The sequence below is a fragment of the Carassius carassius genome, chromosome 43 (assembly GCF_963082965.1).
Source record: "Carassius carassius chromosome 43, fCarCar2.1, whole genome shotgun sequence".
In the NCBI taxonomy this organism is placed as follows: Eukaryota; Metazoa; Chordata; class Actinopteri; order Cypriniformes; family Cyprinidae; genus Carassius; species Carassius carassius.
Genome location: NC_081797.1, coordinates 2,571,240 through 2,592,005, shown reverse-complemented (window position 1 = coordinate 2,592,005; position 20,766 = coordinate 2,571,240). Strand labels below are relative to the sequence as shown.

At 35.8% G+C, this 20,766-nt stretch overlaps 1 protein-coding gene across 2 annotated transcripts in view; it reads left to right on the top strand.

The window, feature by feature from the left end:
• Nucleotides 1-12,181, top strand: part of wnt7bb (wingless-type MMTV integration site family, member 7Bb) — a 41,944-nt gene extending 29,763 nt beyond the window's left edge. Inside the window, exons 3-4 of one of the 2 annotated variants that reach the window (XM_059536035.1) lie at nucleotides 5,458-5,729; nucleotides 10,718-12,181. In XM_059536035.1, the coding sequence (XP_059392018.1) occupies nucleotides 5,458-5,729; nucleotides 10,718-11,197 (752 nt within the window). In that variant the 3' untranslated portion in view covers nucleotides 11,198-12,181. The remainder of the gene's footprint in view (nucleotides 1-5,457; nucleotides 5,730-10,717) is intronic. The other variant, XM_059536036.1, reaches the window with a different exon arrangement.
• The last annotated feature ends 8,585 nt before the right edge of the window (nucleotides 12,182-20,766 follow it).

The following is a 20,766-nucleotide window of genomic DNA, read 5'->3' as shown; positions in this document are numbered from 1 at the left end:
AATTTGACTGCCAATCCTAGTCCCAGTTAAGATCCTGGCATCTGAACTTTGTACATATTGCATTGTGTAGATTTATAAGCTCCGGCTAAAAGAGCATTACAATAGTCTAACCGTGAGACAACAAAGGAATTTATCAGCATTTCCGCGACTGTAAAATTTAACATAGGACGTAATCTTGCAATATTTCTGAGGTGGAAAAATATGTTTTATAAGTGCTCTGGACACAAGAATCAAAAGAGATAGTTGCATCAAAGATAACTCCAAGGTTCCTCACTCGACTCTGAATTTCCAATACAGAGCAGTCAAGAGTCAGGAACAGACAACCAGCTTTAGAAATTTGATAACAGGAATCAATGAGCATAACTTCAGTTTTACCACTGTTAATACATAATAATTTATTATCCTCCCATATTTAAATCTCAGTTATGCAGTCAGACAAATGAGCAATGTCAAGGCACTCATGAGGATTTGCATATATATAAATCTGTGTGTCGTATGCATACAAATGGTAATGAAGGCCGAGCAATCTCAAAAGGTGGCCTAGAGGTGACAAATAAATGTTAAAAAGTAAAGGACCTAAAACAGACCCCTGAGGGACGCCAGTTGAGACAGAGCTAATCTCAGCCCTATAACCATCCATAGAAACAAACTGGGAGAAGTCAGTAAAATAAGACCTTAACCACCTTAAGGCAGTCCCAGACACACCAAACACTCTTTCAAGACGAATAAGTAATAGACTGTGATCCACGGTATCAAACGCGGCTCTTAGATCAAGAAGAATAAGAATAGATGTTGCATCAGAGTCAGAAGGCATCAACAAATCATTGGTGACTTTGACCAAGACCGTCTCAGTACTGTGAAATTTACAAAAACCCAACTGTAAGGTTCAAAAAGATTATTAACTGTGAAATGGTTACACAAATAAGAAGCAAGTAATTTTGCCAAGAACAGGAGATTTGAAATAGGACGAAAGTTATTGAAGTCATCCAGTGCAACAGTTAATTTTTTTGGTATAGGGGTTACAGCAGCAATCTTTAATGCTGCTGGAACAAGCCCAGTCTGTAAGGAGTCATTTATAATTCTGAGAACAGCAGGACACAAAGCATCAAAGCAAGATTTGAATTAGCTAGTGGGAATAGGGTCAAGCAAGGAAGTGGTAGATTTCATGCTAGATTCCTCCCGTTTGAGAGTCTCAGTTGAGGAAAGTTAGTAAAAAGAACACCAGTGAACCCTGGTGAACAGTGACATGGTAGTAGAAAAAGGTAAAAATGGAAATTTGTTTACCAACATTATCAACTTTAGAATTTAAAAAAAGAAACAGGCATTGTGGAAACAGCTTTAACTTGAAGCAGACAATTAATAGTTTGAAACAAGTGTCTTGGGTTTCCTTGGTTGTTTTCAATAGTCTGAGAGAAATAAGCAGATCTTGTAGTCTTAATTAGTGCTCTGTAATCACCCAGATGATCCTTCCAAGCTAGATAGTATACATTCAAGCCAATGAGACGCCATTTACGCTTCATTTTACAGGCAGTCTTCTTACTGTGCAGATTGTCATTACACCATGGGGCAAATGAGCAAACGTAACCTTACGTGTCCTCAGAGGAGCAAAGGTGTCTACGTTAGCAATAAGACTATTATTCAACTGTGAAACTTTCTCGTCCAACGATGTTAAATGCAAATCACCTAAAATGGAAACAGCATAATTTGAAAAAGCTGTTTGATCAATAGATTTCCACTTCCGGAATGTTACCGATCGAGTGGTACGCACACTTGGTCGATGTTATTCCAAATCAAAGAGGACAGCCGAGTGGTCCGACAGACCAATATCAACAGATGATAGCTGAGATTCAAATGTGACATTTGTAAGCAAAAGATCTAGTATATGACCTTTGCAATGCGTTGGAAATTTCAGAAAATTAAAACAGTCCATTAATGATAGTAATTCCTTTGCCATAACAGTCACTTTGGTCCACATGAATATTGAAGTCCCCCACAATAAGGATTCTATGGAACTTCAGAGTCAGCATTGTCAAAAAGTCAGCAAAATCTGACATACAATCTGCATGTGACTTAATTTTAGGTAGTTTGTAGACAGTAGCCATTATTTTAGAAGTAGAGGCAAAGCCACTTAAGACCAAGCACTCAAATGTAGAAAACTGAGGAATGGTAACAGTACTGCTGATTATAGACAGCAATAATACCACCACCTCTGCCAGATGACCTCGGAATATTTATAGTTCCAAATCCAGGAGGACTAATCTGATTAAACAGTAGTCAATCATCTCCTTTATGCCACGATTCAGTTAAAAACAGGAAGTCCAAGTTTTTTCAGAGATGAGATTGGCTAAAAGCAGCGCCTTTATATTCATAGAGCAGGCATTAAACAATGCAGCATGCACTGGTCTATGCGAATAAGACAACAGTGATTAATTCTCCATGCAGGAGACAGATATTACATTTCTATGATCGACGCCAGTGGAAGGCAAACAGTTAATTTTACTCCAGCATGTAGTGACAAAATAAACAATATTGGGAGAAAATGAGACAATAAGGCTTTGCCTCGAGCTCCGATATATGTATCGTTCAGGATACAGCAAACCAGCATCTTGACAAAAATCGTAGGAGTCTTTAGGTAATCCATAAGAAAACCGATTTAAGCTGAAAAGTTGCTGTGCAGAGTACCTTAGGGCCATAGTCTTTAATAAATGTATTAAAGTATTCATAACGCTTTGGGTTTTTTTTCACGTTTTATGTTGGAGCCTTATTTTAAACTGATGTAAATTACTTTTATTCCACACATTAATCTACAGTCCATACAACACAATGACAAAGCACAAAGCGGGTTTGTAACAACTTTGCAAATGTATTAGAAATAAAAACTGTAATGATTAATGTGCTTGCAAGGGTATTGTAGCTGGTTTCTTGGGAGTTGATATGGTGTTAAGATTGGTTTTGCCTAGTGATGCACCGATCGACCAGCCAGACACCGGAATTAGTTGATTTTCTGCATGACTGGCATGGACCGGTCACACTTACAGAGACTGATAATATATTTATGTTGTGCGAGATGAGGCCTGCGCAGCCTGAGTGAGTTTGGGAGAGAGACTTCAAAACTAACAACATCTGAACAACAACAGAATGCAGAAATCAAAACAAATGAGTGCAACAGCACACACAGAAGGTTATAGATGCACTCTGCAGAGTAACAACATTTTAAATAATAATACTATATAATTTAGGTATGCAACAATGCACGACTAAAATGTTTCAACACGATTGCAATGTGATTTTATACAATAGTAGTTCAATAAACAAGAAGTTAAAATTATGTTAGTTAGACACAAAATTGCCTGTTTTTGCTTATTTTTGCTGATGAAAATAGTTCCAATCAAAGCCACAGCAGAACCATTGTGTGTCTCCCAGCAACACATGGCAGTGTATCGTTACGGAATGAATACAAATTTTTTAACGAATCGAGTGAGTCAATGATTCAGTTACTCATTCATAAAGACAGTAGTCACTTGCGTCGTTTCTGAATGAATCAGTCGTTTGAACAAATCTGTTGAATGAAGGACTAAATGACTCACTCATTCAAACTGCTACCTACTGGTTTGGTTTCATATCATCATCATTTCAACATTTTTTATTTGTATGTTTAAACATATTTAAAATATGAATCTTTTAAAATTCTTTATGCGCTCAAAATTTTGCACCTCAACTTTATCAAACAGTCTGTTTAAATGCAGTCTGTTTTGTTGCTTTCCATTTTTTTTCTATCCAGGATGTAAAAATCATACATGTGATCACTTAAAGTAACAGCACACCTCTCTTTAGAAAGACAGCTTTTGATAAGAGAGTTTGGCTCTGCTGAGATGACCAGAGATTGCTGTTCCCATGATTGTTGAGCTGACCTACTGTGAATGTCCTGTTATGTTTGCTCGATGTTTCACGTTAAATAAAGATCCAGATGTATGTGTGTGAGTGGAACCTGCCGGCTGTCCCAGCAGCAGCAACGGAGGGCCAAATGTACCTCACTGTGTTTCTTGTGGTGGGTTTGTAAGGTGCTTTGGCAGGAGAATTCAGCACTTTGGACAGCACCTTGGTTTTTCTTTCTCACACTCTGAGTAACATCTGCGGCCGCTGGTTAACAGCTGCAGCCTTTTCCCCAAAGGTGTACAGAAACACTATTCGGCAGCTGGGATGAAACCCACACATTATCATACAAAATTATCACACATTTTCATCTTTGGAAGCTACACAGAAATTTGTACTAATCATACATTCTCACTTGAAATTGCTTCTCTAAACTATTACTATTATTATTCCATACCACTAAAGTGGTTTGACAGAAAAAAAGGTTTGGCAATCTCTGCATCAACAAAAAATTTAAAAAGGGAAAAAGAATTAGGGAGAATCAATAAATAATTAATAATGTACTGCTATTGTGGGAATAATCTGTAAATGTGTAATCCATCCAAGTAACTGTAATCTGATTATGAGCATTTAAAACATAATATAATCTAATTACAAGTACTTAAAGGATTAGTTCACCCAAAAATGAAAATTAGCCAATGTTTTACTTACCCTCAAAGCATCCTACATGTATATGACTTTCTTTTTTGTGTTTTTGTTCAACAGTCCAAAAGTAGTCAAATAAAGTGCATCCATAATAAAATGTGCCTCACATGGCTCCGGGGAATGAATAAAGGCCTCCTGTAGATAATCAATGCATTTCTGTAAGAAAAATATCTATATTTAAAACATTATAAACATGTGCATGCCTGTGAGATATGCTAGTCTTGCAAGTTTGTTTACAGGAGCAAAGGAAGCAACGTTTCCTTCCTTGAGCAAAGACAAACCAGTCTATTCTTGACTTAAATTGAAATCCTCCTATGTTTTTCTTTACAAATCCTCGTTTTGTGCTTCTAATTCTAAATAATGTGCTTCTCACTGGAGCATGCGCAACGTATTGTATACTGACTACATCATCCGCTAGAATGGCTTGCACATATCACACTCAGCAGAGGTGAGAAAAAAGTGATTTTAATGTTTTAAATATGGATATTTTTCTTACAAAAATGCATCGGACAACAGGAGGCCTTTATTCACCCCCTAATGCCTTGTGAGGCACTTTTCATAACGGATGCACATGCTTTATTAGACTACTTTTGGACTGTTGAACAAAAACACTCGCCTACTGCCATTGTAACTCTTAGAAGAGCCAGGACAATTTATAACATAACACCTAGGATGCTTTGAGGGTAAGTAAGACATGAGCTAATTTTCATTTTTGGGTGAATTAACCCTTTAATTCTTATTACGTAATCCAGATTACATGTAATCAGTTACTACCCAGCACATCCACAAAATGTTGGTTTTGCTAGTTTGTGCATGCAAATTTGTTGGTGATTGAGTCCTGTTGAGCAGATGTCACAGCCTGTTCCCTCTTCCCCCCAGGCAGCAGGGAGGCGGCATTCACCTACGCCATCACCGCCGCTGGGGTCGCCCACGCCGTGACAGCCGCATGCAGCCAGGGTAACATGAGCCACTGCGGCTGCGACAGGGAGAAACAGGGCTACTACAATCAGGAGGAGGGCTGGAAATGGGGTGGATGCTCCGCGGACATCAAATACGGCATTGAGTTCTCCAGGAAGTTCGTGGATGCACGGGAGATAAAAAAAAATGCCAGACGGCTGATGAACCTTCATAACAACGAAGCTGGCCGGAAGGTGAGGCTTTTTTCTGCACAAGCTTAAAGATTTCGATTTGACATTTAGCAACGTTGTTTCTGCAAGACTGCCAGACCATTCATCCAAAAGCTTTGTTTGACTGCACGATTGGGAGAAGCATCCAGACAATTCTTCTTAATCTGTTTAGGCTTCAGAAGCTGTTTGAAGAACTTTAAAGCCTGGAAGTTTTTGCCTTGAAGAAACAAATAAAATCTTCAGGGACAAGTTCTTATGCATTCATTTGTTATCTCTCTAGAGCATTTTAATTTGACAGTTTACCAACATTGGTCATGGTTGCCTTTCACAAACAGTTATCCATTTTGTTTGACTGCACGGTTGGGAAAATCTTCCAGACAGTGCTACTTAATCTGTTTTAGATGTCAGAAGCTTTAAAACGTTGAAGCTTGGAAGCGCCTTTTGGCCGCCGTTTAGTTGAAGAAACAAATAACGAATTCTTTAGAAATGTATCCATTAATTCATGCTGAAAAGACAAATGCATTTAGACTTCGATGTCAGTTTTTTCAGCTTAAAGAGCGTTTTAGAGTTTGGCTCTGCAAAGACGTGTGGTGTGGCTAGTCTTGACGGTCCTCCAAAACCGTTCGCCGTATTGTGGGTGGCGCAGTTCATTCTTCCCATGTAAAACAGGTGTTTCAGGTGGCATCTAAAATGATTCCCCCACTGAGCAACCCAAAGCAAGCTTGATCGCTCCCCAACAGTCAGCCATTTTCAGCAACTTGTTTCATTTCAGCCAATTACTGCGTGTTTTCTTGGTTCCCGCCTTGATCCCGGTTCAAGCTCGGTTTGGCCGCTCGCCGCTCTGGCCATGTTTGTTTGTTTGATAGCTGTTAGTCATCCAAGAACACAAAACAACATGAACTGAAACAGCAGAACCGCATGCACTCTGGTGACAAATGGATCTAATTAATAACACAGGGCTTTATGGTGTGAGCGAGCCTGAGCCGAGCCGGGACTGAGCCCCAGGATTGCGGTTGCCAGCTGGAGCCTGGCCAATCCCATCGCGGGCCGCTGCATGGAATCATCGAGTCTAAAGCCTGTAACAGGATATTATTGCGAGTCTTTCTGCAGCACTGAAAACACAGCCCTCGCTCCATTGAGTCAGGCTTTTTTCTCATCTTTTATAGAGGACCCACAATGGCAATCGTGGAGCCATAGCATCATAGGTTATGGGGGACGGGACGTACCATATGACTCTGGATGGGGGAAGATGGAAGTTGCCTCTCTGGAATTTCAATTGCTATCATACGTGTATGTGGTTGGAGCGAGCCAGGGCCAAAACTGGTCCATATTAGCGCTGTGGATGTAAGTGTATCCAGGCAAATGTAAACAGCGCCGCGGGCCTTCGGACGGCTTGTGAAGTAACACATCGTTCATTTCGAAAAGCTGTTGCCTGAGGGCATACGCTGGCTCGTTGTATCTTGAATCCACGGTAGTCATGAACATATTTCTCTGCAGAATCAACATTGATGCATTGAAGCCATGTGGAACTGATTTCAACATTGTACGGGTGTTCAAATAATCAGTGTTTTACAAGGGAAAATTTGTTAATTGGTTAAGTAATGGATAAAAATCCAGTTTACATTTTATGAAATATAATTACTGCATGGCAGAATTAAGACATTCTACTTGTTATTACATTTACATTACATTAACATTTAGTCATTTAGCAGACGCTTTTAGCCCAACCGAGTCAATCAGAATCAACAAAAGAGCAATAATAAGCAAAAGCTACGACAAGTCAGTTAGCTTAACGCAGTACACGTAGCAAGGTTTTTAATTTTGTTAATTATATAATAGATTTAAAAAAAACAGATGGACGAAAAAGAAAAAGAATAGAGAAAGCTAGTGTTAGAGGTCTATTTTTAATTAATGGTTTCAAAACCTAGTGAGCTGCTTTTCTTTAGATACTATGTAATGTTAATTTTAATTTTGTAATTTTGACAATGCATGTTTTAAATAAATTTTAAAAGTATAATAAAAAATCAAATATATAAAGGAATATTAAAAAGCAGTATATATATATATATATATATATATATATATATATATATATATATATATATATATATATATATATATATATATATATATTATATATTATTACTTTTATATTGCTACTTTTTTAAAGTAATATTGTAAAATATAAAACCGACTGTATAATAACAAAACATATATATATATATATATATATATATATATATATCACACACACACACACGCACACACGTGCACACAAACACAATATCAGTTATATGTATGCAACTTAAAAAAGCATGGTTTTCATAGACTTTTCATAAACTTTCATAGACTTTATGCTTTTCAATGCTGTCTTTAAAAAAATATTATGCCCTATAATGCATGCAGTCTGTGTGTGTGTGTGTGTGTGTGTGTGTGTGTGTGTGTGTGTGTGAGAGAGATGCCTTACAATCATACAGTGTGGTTTATTTGGCCAGCTCAATAGGTTTTAGAACAATTACATTTTTAAATGTAAAATTATAATGCAATAATATATTTATTCTGTTCATTTTTAGCATAATTCAATTAGAGACCAATTAGGAACCATTTTTTTATTATTAAAATGGAAAACTGGCAGGCTTGATATGAGTCATAGGAAAAGGCCAGGAAGTACAAAACATCACGGTAGACACTGTAGTATAAATGTCTTGCCAGAACAATCCTTCTGACCTCTTTTGTTATTGAACAGACCCTGTTTAAATCAAGATCTCCCAACCAACTTTAACTGTCAATGGCCTCGCTTGGGTCAAGACAGTTTTGTGGGATTGATCAATTAGTTTACATGTGTTTTCCAGGGACATAATAATTGCTTTTGGTGAGGAATCGTGCCAGACAGAGAAAAGGGTCTGGAAAAAGTCTTTCAGCTTTTCATACAGTATTGATATCTAATGTTAATCTAAAAATAAAACATCTCCATTTCTTTGCAGTGCACTGTACATGTGTGCTTGATGATTTGAACCCTTTCTCCATCTGTAATGCAGGTTTCTTCCGCTTTCTTTCCATTTGGTGACGTTCGGTAGCTTCACTGCTGTGAAAGATCTGCAAAGCATTAAATAGCTCAATAATCCACTTCTAACCGGGAGTATCATGGTGTTTGGTTATAGGAGATTGATATTTATTTTTCCTGCTCATAGATGTGGTGTGCAGGAAGGTAGAGAGAATTAAAGAGTAGGTTTGATGGGTAACTGGCAGAGAGCTGCTGGTGCGGATCAGTAGCGAGCGTCTGAAGTCTCAGCAGTATTAATGTAGCACATTAGATCGTCGCTACACCAGCATATGGTTTTTCCACTGCATGTACATTGCTTGTCTTCCAAACAGCCCAGTGCAAACCATAAAAAGGCTGATTTCCGTGTGTTGTGTTTAAGTGTTCAGAATAGCTTACTCTCATACTATTTCTGAAGTATGTTGAATGTGCATCACTCTTGACAGAGCAATGTGGCCATCATCGACCTTTTCCATTGTGATGTGTAACTAATAATCATTTAACCAGTGCTTTTTGACGTTGCATTATTTGTCTGTTAACTGTAGAGACATTTTTTTTTTAAATATGTGCCCGTCTTGCACTGTGATGAGGTCCTGTGACCAGCATAGAGATATGACAACAGTGAACTACTGCATTTACCATTGCATTATGCATTCTGTTTCATTTACAGTACTACTTTTAAAACATTAGGAAGAATACAATAAACTGTAAGCTAGTATTTTATATTGGATATCAAATGGTGACCAACACAGCACACCAGTTGTATAATTGATAGTACTGTAATTGTAGAAAACTTAAAAACAGTGATCATATAATAATACATATTGGCCTGATTTCACAGACAAGGCTTAGACTAAGCCAGGATTATCCCATAGTTCAATTAGGGTCACAAATAGTTTCTCTGACACAGCGTTGGTTAATTTGACGTTGGTTGGTTGGCGATTCGATGCTTCGATTCGGAGGAGCCTGATTCGATACCAATCTCACAGTTAAATATTCGCGCAGGGTGTTATGATCATGCCATTTTGGCTATATGGGGGTGCTCAAATGTCTGATTTCACATAGAACTACTGGTTTTTTTCCCAGTAAGTATACAGCCTATTAAGATAATACTGTAAATAAAAATCTGAAAAGAAAGAAGCTTCAAATAAATATTTTAAATCCAACCACCCCTATAGATGTAAGTTTCACTTTCTATAGTCTGCGACCGATAGAAACATCTTGGCGGCAGGGATTTATAAATTTAACAAGACACAAATGGACACGGGTGAAACACTGGATTTTTTCGATCAAGTAAGGTAGCCTACAAATGATTTAAAAACATTTCATCCAGTTTATATATATATATTGTGTTTATATTGTTTATTTCGTTTTAGCTGCTGTGAATTGTCAGAGTTTAGTTGCCGTTTTTCTGACACGTTCTGACATGTTCATGCATTCCGGGCATTTTGTGCAGATAGACTATAAATCGTAACATTAACGTTATGTTGTATAAATAACGAATAGTATTTTATATGAGATAAATGACGAGTTAAATCCCATTGTTTAAAAACCCGCTACTTCATTCTACTGGTCATCTTCAGCACGCAGCTCAAAACAAAAATGCAGAACATAATGCAAAATGCAGAACATAAATACATAATGTACATAACGTTATAAAGAGAGCACTATTGTAAAAAAAAGTTTGTGAATTCTTAGCGTTTCGCTGACGTTTAATGTAAAACATTTTGTAATCAAAACGTAAAACATTATTTACCACTTTTGTATCTTGTAAATTTTCTATGTGTTAACATCCGTAATCATGACTCTCGAATGTCTGACTTGACTCTTGGTAAATTTTTTTTGCCCCCAAAACATATGATTCGATTATCGGCAAGATTCGAAAATTCCGATTTGTCTATGAAAATCCTTAGTCGGGGACACCCCTATTGATAAAAGACACACTAACCGAGACTCGTCCTGTTTCCTGCAGGTTCTGGAGGAGCGGATGAAGCTGGAGTGCAAGTGTCACGGCGTGTCGGGCTCCTGCACCACCAAAACCTGCTGGACCACACTACCCAAGTTCCGCGAGATCGGCTACGTCCTGAAGGACAAGTACAACAAAGCGGTGCATGTCGAGGTGGTCCGCGCCTCGCGCCTGCGGCAGCCCACCTTCCTCAAAGTGAAGAAGGCGGACGGTTACCAGAAGCCCTTAGAAACAGACTTGGTCTACATCGAGCGCTCGCCCAACTACTGCGAAGAGGACGCCAAAACAGGCAGCGTGGGGACGCAGGGGCGGCTGTGCAACCGGACATCGCCTCACACGGACAGTTGTGACCTCATGTGCTGTGGGCGGGGCTACAACACGCATCAGTACACCAAAGTGTGGCAATGCAACTGTAAATTCCAGTGGTGCTGTTTTGTGAAATGCAACACCTGTAGCGAGAGGACGGAGGTGTTCACCTGCAAATGAATCGCTCGGCTCGTTTTGCACAGCAGAATGTATATTTGCTTTAACACAGAGTTAAAATACTAAACTCTATCGGTAGGTACGAGTCCGGAGGTACGTGCACTGACTCGCGCTAAAGGACTGCAGGATGCCAGCCGTGCATGCTGGGATTCATAGTGTGGGACTCGGCATCGTCTCAAAACGCCACGGAGGAACTCATTGCGTTGTGTTTAAGGAGCTCAGTGCAAATCGAGGATGTATAAATGCCAACTGGAACCTGGTAGAGTATGTTAGTTATCCAGTCACACTGGATCTATCTGTTTGAACACTGAAAATAAATTATTCTATATTATATGTTATAGTCTCCTAAGGAACCGAAGCGCTAACGGGTAGAAATGTGTTCTTTTGTACTAAGTGTAAACCGAGAGAAAGACTTTGTAGAAGTTTGTGACTGAAAACGTCTTGTAGAGGGTAGGCCCTGTTTTTTCCAACAGGATCGTTTGATGGCTAATGATGTGTTGACTTACGAAACCACTGTCATTTTTAAATTTATTTGGTCAGCTGACGCATGTTAGCATGGGTTTATCTTTGCTGTAATCTAGCCGTAGTTCTCAGTAAGGTATGCCATAGACGTTCGGGCCACTTTTCTTTTTCCGACTTTGCTAAACCAGTCTCTGCGATTCAAAGATCCTTCCTCAGTTCATGAAATGTGGAACGAGTATATTTCTGGATATGTTACAAAGTGCCGCACTGATATTTTTTCTATTCAGATACGATGCAATTAAAAGTAAAATACATATCAAGTTGACTGACATCTGGGATGTTTTTGCAGGGGAAAATATCTCTTTGGGAAACTGGGTCCTGAAACGCATGTTATATAATATATTGTATACTATATAAAATATTTTACATAACATGTTAGACAATATGTAATATTTTAGATTTATATGATAGAATATTTTATATCAGTATTTATTATGTAATATATATTTTTATCTATATCATTTAATATATTTGATGTTTTACATTAATATTTAATATGCAAAAAAATATGACTGTATATTACATGTTATATATTATATACAATATTGTTTTAATTGATATATTTATATATACAGTATATAATATGTTATTAGTATTTCATAATATGTAACCTTTTATAAATAATAAATATTACATTAAATACATAATATTGTATAATATTTTATATTAGTATCAACAAGTGAACAAACAATTTGCATTACTATAACAGAGTTTGGATTTCAAATAGAAAAGATCTGGGAAGTAGTTTCTCTTCTCAATTTTAAAAGCTGACAAATCTATTGACTTTTCTGTCAATATTATGCACAGTTATATGATTAATTGCTTTTTATTTTTTTGCATTTACTATTGCATTGTTTTGTTCCTGCTGGTTGATTGCTTTCTAAATTAATCGATGTTTTTAATGCAAAAGGTTTCAACTACGTTTTATCCCAAACATTGGTGTTTTCAAGCACACATGACATCAATATGAATCCCAACACCAGTTTCCTGTATTTCAGAAGCCTGAAAACCCATTAAACACACATCACCTCTCAACATAATGATCGTTAAACCCGAAAAGAATAGACTCGTCGCCATTTCCCCATTATAAATGACAAGATGAATTGCGCCGGTGGCTTTTTATGCTTGTTTCCTGGCCGTGTCAGGGACAGATTTCCACTTCCATGTCTTCGAAGCCCATTTGGGAAAGTTGCCTAAAATGAGGCAGTGATATTTCGATCTGACTCATATTTGAGGCCGGATATTGTGCCCATATTGCGCAGTTCCAGTCACTCTTAATCTTAATAGGGCATGAGGAGGAAACATACATCATTAGATATCATAGTTAAATCAAGCAAGCAGCTCGCCCATCCAGCCTTTCTTTACGTTTGTGAGGAAAACACATGTTTATGATATCTTGTGGTCCGTTCGCTTGATTGTGGCATGTGCGGAGTTATCTTTGGAATTAAGGAGAAAAAAACAAGAGGGTTTAGGTTGATTTGCTCTTGTACTGTGGTAGATATTATGCTTTTTCATAGTGCTTCAGTGCATGGGACTTTGTCTCAGATGTTTCTCCTAAAGTTCCTTAGAAATAATGAACAAGTATAGAGCTTAGAGCTGTAAAATGAATATGGATTTGATGAGAAATGATTGAGATCTCTGATTTTTGATTGCAGACTTTGGGATCTAAGTTGACTGACATTTGGAATATTTTTGCCGTGAAAACTAAGTCAGTTTAAACAGAAATTCTATATATTTAAAATACAATAAAATAAAAGACTGTTTTAGTCACCAATGACTTTAACTGAATGTACAAAAAATGCTAAGATGTTTCTCAAATGATCTCAAATGATACTTCAGGCATTATTACTATATATTACTATATCTAATTATATCTCATAATTCATTATCAAACAATAAAAAACATGTAACTTTTTAGGTAAATCTACACACTATTCAAACTAGTTTCCAATGAAAGTTGTATTGGATGTGTCTAAATAATGGTGCATTTAAATCCAAATGTATATTTAGCCTTAAACTGAAATATTACTTTAATTTATATAACATGCACAAGCTGAAACTCTTTCTGCTGTGAGTACAGCATTATTTTGGAGTCCATTCATGGATTTTAAGGGTGTCAGTCGAGGGAAAGCATCATGCTCTCGGCTGAAAGGCATTACAGACAGGCAGCAAAGCAGAAGTAAGATGTGTTTTGTTAGTTGTCTGAAGCCCTGGGGCCCGGAACCATCTAAGCTCCATCACTATACCCCGGATTGCCCAAAATAAATCCACCTGTTTCTGGCAAACATTTTGTCATTAAAAAATATGAGAGAGAAAAACAGAGTCCATGGTGTGTGTGCTCTCCTCTAAAGCACCTTTTGTTCTGGTGTCAAGATGGTTTGTTCAACGCGAGTTCCCCTCCGGCAGTTTTATTCACACAGAAACGGCTCGATCCCACAGCAATGCATCAGTAACTCACACGGGTGAGAGAGAGCGACTGCTTTAATAGATCACTGTTCGTTTAGAACTGCTTAGAAACGCTTAGCGACTAATAAAACACAGAATGTTCTGCAATTTCATTGTGCAAATGTTGCTCTTTTATATAGAGTTCCCACTTAGGAATAAGTCTTAACTGTGTGAAATGTTTCTCCTGAAGGAGAATTAAAAATGGTCAATTGAGTAAAGAGCAGTTCAGATCATTTGATGAGAAATGATGAGTTCATATTGCAATTTCTGACTTTTAATATCAGATAACAGTGTGAATCAATCCCATTTTCTAAAGTCGTATTCAAGGTTAAGTATGTGATTTTTGTGTCTAAATTTGGAATGGGATAATGACTGTTTCCAAACAGGTTTCCCAAACCGCCTGCTCTGCACATCAAGCATAGCAAAAATTACAGTTTAGCTTTAACGTATATTAGTGATACGATTGCATACTAATCAGATTTCTAATCAATTTTTGATTTTTCACTCAGAAATTGCTAGTAAATTTCACAATAATCGCAAAGAAACAGCAAGTAAAACATTGAATTATTTGTAAAATTTTGAAGTAGAATGACTGAAATAGTATTTTCTTGCAAAATGTACTGTAATCTATTTTTTTTTATAATGCACAAAAAACTTACTTAAATACACATATATCTACACAATTCTTTTGGAAAATGTACTCCAATAATGTTTTATTCAAATTTGAAATATATATATATATATATATATATACATATTTACGGTGTTATTTGTTATAGGCTAAAGAAATATAGTAACAATTTACAAGATGTTACCATTTGCATAACATTGAACAAACAATTAAATATGTTAACAATGAGATTTTATTAATCTTAGTTAATTTCAATGTTTATTAATAAATTGTATAAATCAAAAGTCTGTTAATATCATATAGATGACCTGAACAAACCTGAACTAACAACGAGCAGTTGTATTTTTTTTTAGCTATTATTAACTAAGATAAAAAGAAATACTGTAATAAAAATACTGCTTGTTATTAATTAATGTTACTTAATGTGAAGTAATGGACCTTATTGTAAATCATTAGTGAAATGCATTTAAGATGGTATATAGATGCATCAAATTTAGTATACATGTGAAATAGAGAATAGAGAATAGATTTTAGAAGTGGATATGTTCGTGAAAAATGTGTTTATTAATTATTAGTGTACGTTTTACAAGAAAAACTATTTCATTCTTTATACTTCAAATGTTCATGTTAAATGTTTCTTTGCCATTCCTCAGTAGTTCTTTGTGAAATTAAGAAAAGTTCGAAAAGTTTTCCAAGTAAATCCTACTCAGTGTACGCAGATTTTTATACACAAATGGTTAGTGAAACCCAATGACTGTTCGCCTCATTGAATAACCACGCCCCCAAATCATGTCATTGGTTGAGGCAGCGTTAATTCGCTCAAATAGATCACCATTTAAAGAGACTCTTGTGAAATTATTTTAGCGGGTTGTGACCTCTCTAGAAAGATTGAGAACTATATCCTAGCATTGCCCATAAAGCATCAGACAGAGAACATGCATATAAATGTACACCGCTGTTTAATCTCGACAGTGTTTTCTGTTTTTGAATACTGTGGGTGATTTCACGGGACCAACCGGGTAGAGACACAAATCTCAGACTAGCAATCTGTTAGCGCGGGATGATCTTATGGATAGCGTGCAGCTGTGAGTGGGAGAGACACGACGGTCGTAAAGAATAAATTATCTTTCAGAAAACGAGGGGAAGGGTGGAGGGTGAAGAAAAAAAAGAGTAACGAGATGCTTTCAGCTGACGTTTGAGATCTTCCAGAACGAACGGTTGGAGATAGAAGAGAACGGCTGTGCTGCACACATCGACGTTTTGCAGGACGTCCCAGCAATGCAGAAGGATGCAAATGCAATGATAATGTGTTTGTTGTTGTGCAGTGGACGGGCGATTAAGTCAAACACTGATGTACTACTGTTAGCGATGATCCCGAATCTGATCAACGTTTTGGCAGCTCGTAACATGACTTCAGTGTGAAAACACGGAAATGTTTTATGTCTGTTAGTCTTGTTTTCATACTAGGGGAGTGAAAGATAGCGGACCGCCCCACCCTGAGAAGAGCCCACTCCCAGCAGAGAAGAGTAATATCACACTGACAAGTTTCATAAAACATAAATATAAAAATAGTAATTTATAAATATAAAATATTTTTAGTTACACATTTTCTTTGTGTGTCTATGTCAAAATAAAAAAATTTTTTGGCCATGAATGAGGACCTGTGGACCACTTATGTGCACCCCTATATATTATATATATATATATATATATATATATATATATATATATATATATATATATATATATTATACAGATCTATCACATCCATGCATATATGCATAAAAATACATATTTAGATAAATAGTAAATGCAAATCAAATTTCAGTACTCAAGCCCTATAATTGTGTTAATTGACTGTTTTAATGGTTTTATCTGGTGAATTATAAAACAAATAGATAAAACTAATTGCAAAATTTTTTATGGGTAAATTTACAGATTCCTACTTCCCATGAAGTGATGTTTTGTTGTACATGTATTCTGTGAGCTGTTTGCAAGGACTGAATCTGACTCAGACCATCGTCCGAGCATCTCTATGTGGCGATGGGATCATGCTCACAGATTTACAGACTGCACAGTGATTTATCGTGTCATGATGAATAATGTTTGTTGCAGTTATTATTCACTAATATTGGCATGAGATGCCGGGAAAAGTGCCATTCATATTTGTCTCACTGTTCATGTCACACAACATTATGGGCGGATTGGAAATATTTTGTCGAAGTTGTTACGAAACAATGAGAATTTGAGCTGTTTAAAACTTTTCATCATACTAATTGATATTCAATATTCCTGCATCTGGATCCAAGTCACTGAGCCGCAGAAGTTTTATACTTATATATATACAATTAAAATATAATTAATTTATTTTAGGAAGTAAAACTCTTTCTCTTCTAACCTTACATCACCTTTCTCTTCAGAAATGGATTAAATCACTTCACAAGCCTTAATACTATTATTATTATTATTATAAAATATAATAATTAATAATATTAATATTATTCAACTTAATTTAATAATAATTTTACAAATTTTTATGAAACAATTAAACAGATAGTGATAGTAATAACAGTGACTAAAAATAAATAACTAAATAAATCATAAATAATAATTGGTGTCAAAATAAGAGCCAAGCTAAAATATAAATTCATGTCCAAAATAAAAACAGAGTTTTTATAGATTATGCCCCTATATTTATTATATTTCTTTTAAAAGTTGTTTATTTTATGCAATAATATTTAAAAACGAATTCTATTAACTAAACTAATTTTATTTCAGCTAATGCCAAAATAACATAACTAAAATAACTACAGCTAAAAACAAAATTAATAATAATAATTAAAAACTAATAATAATAAATGGCCAAACATATATATATATATATATATATATATATATATATATATATATAGACAAGAATAAATGAATAAAAATGACAAAAACATCAATATTACTAAAATTTAAATAAAAATTGATTTTACTTTAAAATGTATTGATATTTTATTCACCTGATACTTACTACACTTGAAATTGCTAAAAAATATAATTTTTTTAAAGGAGGTATTTTAGTGTTTATGGGCAAAGTCTGTTTCTGTTTATGAACACAATGTTGTCCATTTGAATGATCAAAAGGCTCTCATATGAAATTCATGACATAACGCAGCGGCTCACCCACGTATTCCAGATGTCAGCGGCCGGATTCGCTCTCCGAGGCCTCCGGAGACAAATGTGCCGCTTTGTCTGTTGAGAACCGCAGCTCATCATCTCCTTCATGTTATTTTGACTACTTGTCTCATTGAGAGACAATCACTGCGAGGTTCTCCGTCATCTGGTTGATATTAGTGGTGAGGAACACGTGGTGGATTCAAAGGAACAGACCCCGCTGAGCTCATCTGCTGCTGGGTACGGGACGTCCCGAGGAGGAGGATCCCGCCATAAGTCCTGCAGCGACACAACAGCACAGTGATGAATGCCAACCCCCTTGAAGAAGAGTCAGGGCGTTTTTACATTCACAAAAGCTGGATGCAATGCAATGCAAAAAATATTTTCTGACTCAGCATTTTTGTCTTGTTTTCCAGTACACGTCTAAACATCCTTTTAAAACAAATCGATTTACTTTGGATGCAAATGTGATATTAATTGTTGTTATGTTTATTTTTATGAGCCCCTTGGAAAAGTGTTTGTTAGCATAAATCATGCAGAATTTGTGAATGTAATTTTTCAAGTGAATTTATGATGTTTTTACATCATTACTGAACCTAAAACCTTTCTTTTTCTGAAACACATTCTGTGCATAGTACCAGTGTTATTTTAGTATGACTGAGACTATTATAGATTTTTTATTAATATTTTAAATTCCATTTTATTTCTACATTTTCCTTTTCATTTTAAATGTAGTTAATGTTTTAGTAATTTTGCTTTGTTTTTGAAAATATTTGTAAAAAATTATATTTACTTTATATTTAAAATTTTAGGCAAATTTTGTGTTTTTTTATTTTATTTAAATGTCTATATAGACTAGTTTTTAATTATTATTAATATTTTTAATAAATTTTTGTTGTCATTTTTTTTATTTATCTTAAAAAAATGTCTATAGTTTTCATAAATTTTATATCAGTTTTAGCTATTTTATATAAAAATTAAATTTTTGGCCTTGGCAACAAGCTAAAAGCTAAACAGTTTAATCTTTTATTTTTTGTTAATTAATTTTTTATATTTTTTGTGTTTTGTCATTTTTATAAATATTTGGGTTATTTAAAATGTAATTTTAATTTAGTTTTTCTTTAACGTTAAGTTAAAATAAATCAAAAAGATAAAATGAGCTTTGGTACGTAGCTGAAAGAAAAAGGTTTTGTTTTAATCTTTTTACATTTATTTTATTATTTAATGTTTTTTATTTACATTTTGTAATTTTTGTTACTTTTTGAAAATGTCTATATTTATATATATATATATATATATATATATATATATATATATATATATATATATATATTAGTTATTTTACTACTAAAGTTTAAAGGAAAACGCCTTAGGATACAAACAGGGTTGAATTTAGAAGCCACCAAACACTAAGGACTGAATGGTGCTAAGCTAAATGCTAACATACAGTAGTAGCGCCACATGCTACAGCGATTGAGTGCACGCACCGAGACGGGAGAGGTACACTGAGGGAAGAACATAGTGGAATATGGAAAAACTGTGGCGTTTATTTATTCGAAAGTAACAGAGTAAACTAATATAAACCTGCATGGTGTATATACTGCAAACTACTAAAACAGTACAAGCATTACAGTTGTACTAAGTGTGCTGTTCCTAACCATGCGTTCACTTGCTGACGTGCATTGATATTATAGGAATAATAATCTAATGTTATCATAAATAATAGTTTAATAGTCCCAGTTCACTTTTAAACCTTTCAATAAATTTTCCTGATTATACTTACATTAAGTAATGTTTATACCTGATTATACTTACTTAAGTAACATTTTCAATGCAGGAATTTTAGTTGTATCAGAGTATTTTTACAGTGCTTTATACATTATTAGGTAAAGGATCTTAATACTTCGTCCACAACAATATTTAGTATGGTTAACTTATAACGTTACCCTCCCTGTGGTCAGTCTACACAAGAACAACAATTTTGTTTGCTTTGTGGCTACTTTAACTACAAGATTAGCATCCGATCTATGTCAGAGCTTCAAAGCATCCTCGAATCTTTTTACATCGTTGTTGGCAGCATGGCCAGAGTGATTTTTGACACTCTCGATGGCGGCGGTGTGAGGGCACAGTAAGATTGCCATGCTCTTAAACTTGAGAATTAGGCAGTTCATGGTCTAGTGGTTAAGAGTGTTGGATTTGTAAACCGAAGTTTGTGGGTTCGAGTCTCAGATCAAGAGTGTTGGACTTGTAACCTGAAGGTTGTGGGTTCGAGTCTCCGATCAAGAGTGTTGGACTTGTAACCTGAAGGTTGTGGGTTCGAGTCTCCGATCAAGAGTGTTGGACTTGTAACCTGAAGGTTGTGGGTTCGAGTCTCCGATCAAGAGTGTTGGACTTGTAAACCGAAGTTTGTGGGTTCGAGTCTCAGATCAAGAGTGTTGGACTTGTAATCTGAAGGTTGTGGGTTCGAGTCTCCGATCAAGAGTGTTGGACTTGTAACCTGAAGGTTGTGGGTTCGAGTCTCCGATCAAGAGTGTTGGACTTGAAACCTGAAGGTTGTGGGTTCGAGTCTCCGATCAAGAGTGTTGGACTTGTAACCTGAAGGTTGTGGGTTCGAGTCTCCGATCAAGAGTGTTGGACTTGTAAACCGAAGTTTGTGGGTTCGAGTCTCCGATCAAGAGTGTTGGACTTGTAACCTGAAGGTTGTGGGTTCGAGTCTCCGATCAAGAGTGTTGGACTTGAAACCTGAAGGTTGTGGGTTCGAGTATCCCACAAGAGTCTCAGATCAAGAGTGTTGGACTTGTAAACCGAAGTT